Genomic DNA, 9,850 nt, shown 5'->3' with positions numbered 1-9,850 from the left:
TATTATAAAGCCGGTCTCGTCGAAATTTTAAATATCTTCGTTAACGATCTCGTATTTCGCTTTTATATTCGCGATTAGCGTAAATTAACCGGAAATAACTTTAAAATTTTCGTAAAGAGCCCTTTAATAATCGTATCGACGATTTATTTTAATTTTTAAGTCCGGGTTACGGTCGATAAAACGCCTGACCCAGTGTTTACCGACGCGGTCGCCGCCGCGCGACGCGGTAAAGAGATTGGCCATATTTTTTACACTAGCGAAATCGGGAGCCATCCCTCGGATATTTAAATTAATTATATATTTACGAAATACCTCCTTTTTAATTAAATTTAATTTATATCGTTTCGATCGGATTTCGCGTTTTAAAGTTCGGCCGTAAATTCGATAGCGTAAAATCGATTCGGGTATATTATAAGCTTTTACTACTGCTCTTTAACTTATTTAATTCGGTTTATTTCGTCTCGCTTAAATTATTAAAACTATCCGATCTTTTTAGGATTAATTAGGCATTATAATTATAAAAAGTATTACGCGTTAAAGTTTAATTATATTATAATTAAATTTAAGTGCGTCGCTAAGTAATATACGTTACGTAGTAATAAACCACGTTATCTTAGATTTAAAAATTACTATTTATATTTTTAATTAATTTACTCGATTTAATCGATTTCGCTAAGCTTATTCGAATAACTACGTTTATATAAGAGATAATACGGTTCTAGTTATCGGCTATAAAGATATAAATATTACCGTTAATAGCTTAAAAGAAAAAGCAGTTATATTATTAAAAAATATAGCTTATTATAAAAATTTTAATTATAATTTAATATCTTTTAAACTTTTATAATTTAAAGGGTATTAATAAGATAATAAGGCTTTAAATAATTATTTATATTGAAAAAATAATATAATTATTTATTACTTAGCGAAAAAATTTAATTAATTCGTTATCGAAAAAATCTTAAAGTTTTACACCTCGATAGCTTTTCACGTACGTAGATATTAAATTAACTCTTAAACGAAACGAGCCCTAAGTTTAGCCTTAAACGAGAAATAGCACTTACGACTTAATTATTTTAAACTCGACGTTATCGTATACCTCACGAATTATTCTCGGGGGTAAGGATTAAAGGTTTCTTTATCGTTTAATATAAAGCGTGCGGTGTATTAAAAGTAAAACGTTAAATTAAACGGGCTTTTAAAAAATTTAATCGAGCTAAGTCACTATATCGTAATCGATTTTTATAACCTCGAATTAAACCTTAACGGTAATAAAAGCGTTATATTAATAACCGATTAATATATAAGGATAATTTAAGATTATTATTTAAAAAATCGAGAAATAAGAATATTAATTACGACTTTTTATTACTTTATTAAACTATTTTAAAAATAATATACCTTTTAAGTTCGAATTATAGAGTATAATAACGAGATTTTAGTTAAGACTCTTAGCGTAGCTTATTAGTTATAAACTTAACACTTTATCCTTCTCGAGCCCTTAGCGCCGTATACCTAGTTATAAAATGGAGCCGCCGAACGCTCGGGGGTGTGATTAAAGAGAAGGCTCGCGCGATGAGAATAGGCTTAAAGCTCCCGAATTTCCTGTGGAAAGAGATCTAGAGATTAATAGTTTATTTAAATAACCGAACACCTAAGTACTCTTTTTTACGTTTATATAGTATATAAAAACGGTAGCTTTAAAGCGAAGAGGTAATTAAACTTAGCTTATTTTAAAGTTTACGAATATAAAGTTTATACTTTAACGGCGAACGCCTTAAAGAAATTATATCGGCTTAAACGATTAAACTCGAAGGTATAAATTAAATACTTTATTAAGTATAACTTAATTAATATTTATAAAGTGTAAAATTTATTAATTAAGAAAGTTTTCGCCGTTCGAGACGTAATATTCAACGAAGAATTAGTCTTTAATAGCGTTATTTAACGACTACGAGATAATCTTCGAAAAGTTAACTATTAAGCTTTAAATTAACTCTTATAATTAACGGCGCTTTTAAAAGAGGTAATTTACCGTATAATACGGCGACTTAAAAAGAAAATAAAGATTTTTACACTAGTTTTAAAAGTGAAATCTCGAATATTAAGAGTAAAGAAAGCTTAAAGGGTTAATTAAGAGGGAAATCCTATCTTTTAAATAAGTAGCTACGAACCGAAAAATAAGCGGAAAAAACTAATTACCCTTATATACTCGTAGTATTCGTCTTATTCTTAACCCTCGAAGCTTCACTTACCCGGCCGGCTTCTCTTTTTATTAGTATTATTAGGAGTTTTATTAATAACGGAGATCGTAAACGCATTAACCCGGGAAAGGATAAGCCCGATCTCGAAAGAGATCGTAAACGCATCGGTCCACGAAAAAGTTAGCCCGATCTCCGGTGCGCATCATTAGTCGGGGTTAAACCCCCTCCTGTTCACTATATAAACTGGCAGGCCGCATTTAATACCGGAAGAGTGTCTACTATAATAAGTATAATAAATAGGAAAAACGTGAGCAAGGCGCGGTTTAAAGCACTTATAAATTAAAAGCTAAGCTAACTTAATAAGATAAAGTCCGAACCCTCGGTGCTATCTTTTAATTAAATCGAAAAGGTATTACGTAAAAGATTAAGAATCTATAGGCGGTAACTACCGACCGCACCGAAGAATCATCGCGACCTTATGGTACACTTATATAGACCACTCTTTCGAAAGGCAGAAAAGCAATATTTACTTAGCCACCGAAAGATAAGGTCGTAGACGGAGATCTCGTTATACTAAGCTTTAAAACACTAAGTGTTTAATTATATATGGGTTTATATATATAAATTCGATAAATATAGCTAGTTTATTAAATATAAAATACGCTTAATCGTGTATAATAACTAGTAAATAATATTTATATACGAAAATACGTATGCGTCAACGCTCGCTAGCCGCTCTTTTCGAGCACTAATAGCTATTACGGCTAAATTCGACTTAGAGCTAATCTAGTACGACGCGGTAAACGCGTTCGTAAACGCTAAGATCGATAAAGACGTTTATATAAAATTGCCACCCGGTTATAAAAAAGTAGCTACGTTAATAAAATTAAATAAAGCTTTATATAAACTTCGAGAATTATTACTACTCTAATAAAAGGAGTTTATACACACGCTCGTCGAGCTCGGTTTTATTTAAATCCCTTATAAACCGTGCTGTTTTTCGAGAGGGAATATACTAATTTTTTTCTATGTAAACGATATCGTTATCGCATTTAAAAACCGAGATAAATAAACGGTTAATTAAACGATTATACTTTTAAAAGAGTATTATTAGCTTACCGACGAAAACGAGCTATAATAATTCCTTAGAATTAAAGTTATTCGAAACCGTACTAAAGGACTTATTTAATTATTTTAAGCCGATTATATCGATAAGATCGTTTAATTAATTAACTCCCGAGGAGATCGGTTATTTCGAACCTTAATAAGCTAAGACGAGCTTTTACCCTTTAACGAACTTACGAGGCCGAGCGAAATTAATCGATATTAAAAAAGATCGGCTTAATTTTATATACGATAATTATTACCCGACTTAATATTACTTTTATAGCCTTTTATTTATTTAGATTTAATATAAATCCTAGATTAATTTATTATACCGTAATAGACCGAGTCTTTTAATATCTCTACTCTACGAAGCACCTCGGCTTATAACTAGGAGGATTCGACGATTTTATCGTAGTTAGCGATGCTTCCTTCGTAAACAATTCCCTAGATCGAAAGAGCTCTTAAGCGTATATTATAAAGCTTTTTAACGGCACTATTAGCTAACGAGTTAATAAGTAAGAGACCGTAACTATTTTTATAACGAAAACGAAGTTGCTCTCCTTTACTTAAGCTATTAAAGAGGGGTATTTTATCTCTAAATTATTCTATAAATTAAAAGTAAGGTTAAACTCTCGAAAAGTTCGTTTAAGTTATAATAATACGTAAACTATACGCTTAATTAAAGATAAGGTCGCGGTTTTAAATACTAAGCTTAAGCATATAAATATTTATAACCACTAGCTAAGGTAAGAGGTTCGCGTTAAAACTCTAAATATTATATACACTCCCTTAGAAGACATAATTACTAATAGCCTTACGAAAGCTTTTCCTCGTTAATAACACCTCTAGTTTATTAAGTAAATCGGATTAATAAATATAAAAGAAAAGCTTAAGGCTAAACAAAGAAAGGATTTAACTTTAAAAAACTTCGAAACAGCCGAAGATTTAATTATAAGAGAAGAAATAAGCGTATTTAATTATTAACTTAACTATTTTAAAAGGTTAATATTTAATAATTAAAGGGGTGTATTAAATAATAAAGTTCTCTAAAAAATAAGTTTTAAGAGAATATAAAAAACCTTAACGGGTTATCGATTATATTAACTCTTTTATACGAAGTTTAAATTAAAAGCTTTAAGACTTTAATTAAAGAGGGATAAAAAGAGAAAAGAAAATCTCTTCTATAAAAACAGATAAAAGAGAATAAACCACTCTGAACTATATAACATCTACTTTTATTTAATACACGTGATATTTAACACGACGAACTAACGCCTACCTTAAACCGCACGAGCCCTATTAAGGGACCTTATATAGGCGCGAGCTCTGTCTATGCCGTAGATAGCTTTTCCTTTCCCGATCTATCTCTGTTATTCTCGTTAATAGATGCACATGCTTATCGCTGCGGCTATGTCCTAATCTGCGCTAATACTCGCCGTGATATCGTCGAAGAATTAAAACCGTATAATAAAAGTTATAAAAAAAGATTTTTAATTAAATATATTTTTTATATAATATAATTAATTAAGTATTAATTTATATTTAATAAAATAATTAACGGCATTAATAAAGAGTTTATTAAAAATTGTAAGCAACCGATCTTATGTAGCAGCACGTTATAGCATGGTTTAACACGAGATGGAGGCACACTAAGGTTTAGGACGGTCCGATGTGCCCCATGCTGTGAGCGCATATTTAGGAGGGACGATTTAGTATACGCTTAAACACTAAGGACCTATATATATAATATAAAAATAACCCGGTAAATAAATATAAGAACTAAGGCTTTGCACCCCCGCTACCTTAGACCCTACCGTCGCCTAGCTGAATGCTTATAAAAATTAAAAAAATTAATTTTTTTTCGATAATAAACCCGATAAAATAACGTAAATTAATTTTAATAAAAATTATTATATAAATAAATAGTTTAAATAATTAATTAAAGGGTTTAAAGAGGTAAAAAAAGAAAAAGCTAAGAGGTAAGCCGCGACGATAAATAAATAGATTAAGGCTATACTTAAAAGCACTTAAACGGAAAAAAAGGGTGGGAAACGTAAGGAAGGGGGCGTAGAGAAGGCCGGCTACACCGATAGACTTTACTAGTTTATAATACACATAATATATACTAAAAAGTTTAACTTAAAATAAATGCAGTTTAACCTTATGCCTAGGAGGAATGCGAGCGGGAATGTAGGCGAAGATTGTAATGCGAAGAAGAAGAGGGTTACAACCCAAGGATGACGACAGCGTCCTTTTACCTGTCAAGATACAAGTTAGAAGTTCGATATATACCCGACCCAACTAGTCCCTGACGCTTTCTCGAGGCTCCCGTTCCAAGTCGGATATGCATGGGACGTGGAGGCTGGGGTCTGCAGCTCCTCGCCGTCTCGAAGGGCGATGGCGGCACAGGCGTCGGGGTAAAGCATGCGGATGAAGGGGTGGTTCAAAGGATCTACGTGCTGGTTTTCGTATCTTTGAAATTTTTTGGTAACGAGTTGAAGGATATCCTCGTTGTCGATCTCGTTGTCGGCCTGATCGGTATCAAAGAGTCGGGTGCCGGGATGGAACGGCGAGTGGCTACGGGACGAGAAAGGCTCGGCAGAATCCCCGACGGCGATGTTTCCGGCATGAACAAGTTCATATTTGGAAAATGTTTCAAAAACGTGAATGATACGTAAATGAGCAAATGGTAATGCATCAAGAAGTTCGAGCGATTCGTGAAAGGAAGGATATCTGAAGCGAAGAAAGTAATGGTGTTTCACAAAACGCATCGTCAGCTCCATGATATGACAAAACTCCCGGAAGGTATGGTCGAGCCCTTGCCACCCCGGTGTGCTAAACTTGCAGGAAAGAACTCACAAGCTGGAGACAGGTCATATTATGGCAATGACACCCTGCGCACTGGTACCGAGGTGGCGCCTTCCACCCGGAAATGCTACCAATCAAATCCCAAGTTCGGTAAGCGCTGGTGCATCCGCAGTCGTACTCAAACCACTAAAAACACCGTGTTTCCAGGACGTCGAAAATGTACGCATGCTAGATCTCTATAAATATCCGGCCAATCCTGGTGGCAACAGCAATGCGGCCCCCGCAACACCATCACCCACCGAAACAGCAGCCAACCACGACTGACCTGGCTGACAGACGCCTGGAGAACCTTTGCCCAGCGCACAACTAGGCAGTGGTAGCCCTGTGGGCCGACCGGGATGGTTGGCAGGAGCTGTACTTGGCCAAGGCCAAGGAGGCGGACGAGCTGCGGCGTCGGCTGGGGAGTAGGCGTCCGGTGGTGGCGGCGGCGAAAGCGGCAAAGAAGGATAACCAGAGGCTGTAGCATCACCAGAGCGAAGGTACAGCTCTTTTCTATGACACCCGCACCCTGAATATTCCGCCAGCCCGTGTCGTCCACCTCCGGGGGTTTGCACAGCTATCCATGCGTCGTGTTGACCCAGTTCATCATGGCTTCGTCCAAGATTTGGAAGCTTTTCGACACCTAAAGGGGTCTCAACCACGGCAGCGAGGACAAAGCGTGGAGATTGGGTGTCGATATCGGCGTGGGGCTGGGGGTTCCCATCCGGATGGCGGCCAGATGGGTCGCGGCAAAACGGACCGTAAGCAGGGAACACAACATGGCTACCCGGAACTCCGAGTATCAGCTGGAGAGGCAAAGAGCCTACTCTAGATCAACTCCATGGAGTATGCATTGTCATGCAATGGTCATTACTGGTATGGCTGCCCCATAAGTGGATCTGCTCACGCAAGACCACAGGTCTGCGAGCGCCTACTTATATATACGGGTACGGGTTCTCGATGAAAAAGGATTGACCCTTCAAATGGCGGAACAGACCATGTCGAACCAAATGCCTCGTCTCATGATTTACGGCGCAACCGGCTACACCGCCCGCCTCGCCACCGACCACGCCCAAGCCCACGCCCTCCCCCTCATCCTAGCCGGCCGGACGCGTGCCACCATCTCCCACCTGTCCGTCTCCCTCGAGATCCCATACCGCGTCTTCGACCTCGCCGACCACCGCACCGTCGTCTCGGCCCTGAAAGAAGCAGAGACCAAAGTCCTGCTCAACTGCGCGGGGCCCTTCGCCTCCACGGCCCCGCCCCTGATCGCCGCCTGCATCGACGCCGGCGGCGTGCACTACCTCGACATCTCGGCCGAGCTGGGGACGTATCAAGTCGCCGCCGACCGGTCGGACGACGCGAAGGCGGCGGGCGTGATGCTGCTTCCGGGGTGCGGCGGCAGCGTCGCGATGCTGGGCTGCTTGGCCGGCCACGCGCTCCGCCGCATCGAGAACCCGACGCAGATCGATATCGCGCTGCGCATAGCGGGGCCCATGTCGCGGGGGTCGATAGTCAGCGCTGCTCAGGGATCGATGGCGGGCGCTGCGGCTCTCCAGCGGCGCGGCGGTGAGTTGGTGCCGTGGCGGAGTATGGAAACAGCGGAGGAGGAAGCGTCATCGGGGCTGTTCGATTTCGACGACGGCGAGGGCGTCGTGTCGTGCTTTCCGGTTACGCTGCCGGATCTGTTTACCATCTGGAAGTCTACAGGCGTGGCCAGCATCAGGACATATGCGTGCATAGCGGCGTCTGGGAACGTGGGCTTTCCTGAAGAGAACAACAACAACCACATGCTCCCCGATGGCCCTAGCGCGGAAGAAAGGAAAGCGAATCCTTATCACGCCGCCGTGGTCGCGACCGGTCCTGATGGGAGTGTTGGACGCGCCGTCCTTCACACCGTCAACGGGTACACCTTTACCGCCATGGCGTCAGTGGAGGCGGCAAGACGAGTTCTGGAAGGAGAGGTCATCGCAGGGCTTCAGACTCCGGCGATACTGTTTGGAAACGGGTTCGTGGAAACAATCGCTGGGTCTCGCTTGGTAGATCTGCACGCAAGTGCGACCTTGTCCTAAGTTATCTCTGGCTATGCAAGAAACTATATGTAAATAATGCTTCTACCATGCAAATGAACCCTCCGTTAAGAAAGTAATACTCCCGTAAGGTCGGCTTCAACAACCTCTCACGGGTCACCAACAGCATTTACTATAGACGGTCAGCAAGCGTGCCGGGGATCATACAGTTAGAATCACGGGGACTTACTTTCGGCCATGAGCATCAAGCCAAACTCATCGGCCTCGGCAAGCCACTTCTCGCTCCTGGGATCCAGACTGCCCTCCGCCTGGACGTTGAAGAGCTCCCCGATCTTGTAACCGCCATCCTTCTTCCAGAGCCGCAGCCAGTCGTCGTAAAGGCCCTCCCATCTTGTCTCGTTCGTCTCGCGCCATAGATACCCAGCGGCCGGCGCGGGAACCGCCGCGAGCTCGAAACAGGTCAAGACGGGGTAGCCGGTCCGGAGCGACCAGGCCCACTCGAGGTGGTGCATGGCCAGGATCGTGCGTCGCTTGGCAGAGGCCGCGGCCCAGCTTCGCCAGCGCGGCCGGGTGAGGCTGGACTCCTCGGGCAGGAAGAGTCCGGTGCCGGCCAGTCGCTCCTTGACGTCCCAAAGCTGGGTCACGAGTTGGGCCTGGGATTTGACCCCCAACTGCTGGCCTTCGGCTCCGCCAAAGAAAAGCATGATCAGCAGTATTAACACCGATTGCGCAGCTGCAAGTAGATCCGCTTCATCGTATGAGGTAACCTGCGCGCGTAATGGTCAGGTCAGCTCCAATAGCTCGATTCGTAATGGTCCATGTTCTCTTCTACTTGGATAAATAGTGGCTTGGTTGAAGACATGAAGGAACATAGGTGCATTCATTACCTCTCGGAACAGCCGCTGAACCTCGTCCAAAATGGTTCTCTGTACGAGCTCGCCACTGCCACCAACTTCTCCATCCCACATCTTGGCAAGAGTGTAGCAATGTGCTAGCGGCTTTGGTAGAGCCCCGTCTTTGATCTGGAAATTGTGAATGATGGGCGGAAGTTGTGCGGTGTGGTGGGTGGTGGCCATCAGACGCGGCCAAGAACGGAGTACCCGGATGACGAAGTGCATGGTACGTCTGACCACCACGTCGCTACTCGGAGTTCCGGGTGCAGCCCCCAACAGAACCCGTCGCCGTTCTTCGGAAATGACAGCCGTGGCTGGCAGACCTGCGGATCTCGCCCGGTCCAGGGCCAACTCATTGGCGCTGTATGGCTCAGCACCCTCCGGACCATTAACCCAAGGGGGCGGTGGAGAGGTGTTCGGTGTAACGTAGGTCGAGATGACCTCTGACTCAACCACTGTTGGCCCCCGAGCTATCGTGTGTTTCGGGGGTGTCGCGTATATGCGGGGGCAATGGTACCAGCCCATTCCGACGGCTCGGCGTTTGATGGTTACTGACCAATTGGTCTTGCCCGATGGTTGGCGATGATACTTGGCGCTCGTGGTCGACGGAAGGAAACTCGCAACTTAGGAACCGCTTTTGGCACCTGCTGCAGGACGGACGCCGGAGGTCGCATCGTATCTTCGCATCTGAGCAATGGAGACAAGATCGCCGCCGGCTAGGGGTCTTCACGCCGCGCAAGCAGCGTCGAGAGTGCCTAATCAGCGACGA

At 42.5% G+C, this 9,850-nt stretch overlaps 3 protein-coding genes across 3 annotated transcripts; 1 reads left to right on the top strand and 2 right to left on the bottom strand.

Annotated features, from left to right (window-relative positions):
* Positions 1–5,584: 5,584 nt before the first annotated feature.
* Positions 5,585–6,094, bottom strand: PG997_009138 (uncharacterized protein; the record flags this gene model as incomplete). Its single annotated transcript, XM_066813453.1, has 1 exon — positions 5,585–6,094. The coding sequence occupies one exon, from the start codon at positions 6,092–6,094 to the stop codon at positions 5,585–5,587; it is 510 nt and encodes a 169-aa protein (XP_066665415.1).
* Positions 6,095–7,156: 1,062 nt separating this feature from the next.
* Positions 7,157–8,230, top strand: PG997_009137 (uncharacterized protein; the record flags this gene model as incomplete). Its single annotated transcript, XM_066813452.1, has 1 exon — positions 7,157–8,230. The coding sequence occupies one exon, from the start codon at positions 7,157–7,159 to the stop codon at positions 8,228–8,230; it is 1,074 nt and encodes a 357-aa protein (XP_066665414.1).
* A 107-nt stretch (positions 8,231–8,337) lies between these two features.
* Positions 8,338–9,606, bottom strand: PG997_009136 (uncharacterized protein; the record flags this gene model as incomplete). The annotated part of the gene is made up of 3 exons (XM_066813451.1): positions 8,338–8,360; positions 8,418–8,955; positions 9,076–9,606. The coding sequence occupies 3 exons, from the start codon at positions 9,604–9,606 to the stop codon at positions 8,338–8,340; spliced, it is 1,092 nt and encodes a 363-aa protein (XP_066665413.1).
* Between the last annotated feature and the right edge of the window lie 244 nt (positions 9,607–9,850).

This window comes from Apiospora hydei (genome assembly GCF_038363865.1).
Source record: "Apiospora hydei strain CBS 114990 chromosome Unknown utg000007l_segment0_segment0, whole genome shotgun sequence".
Classification (NCBI taxonomy): Eukaryota; Fungi; Ascomycota; class Sordariomycetes; order Amphisphaeriales; family Apiosporaceae; genus Apiospora; species Apiospora hydei.
This window is presented reverse-complemented; position numbering and strand designations above follow the sequence as displayed.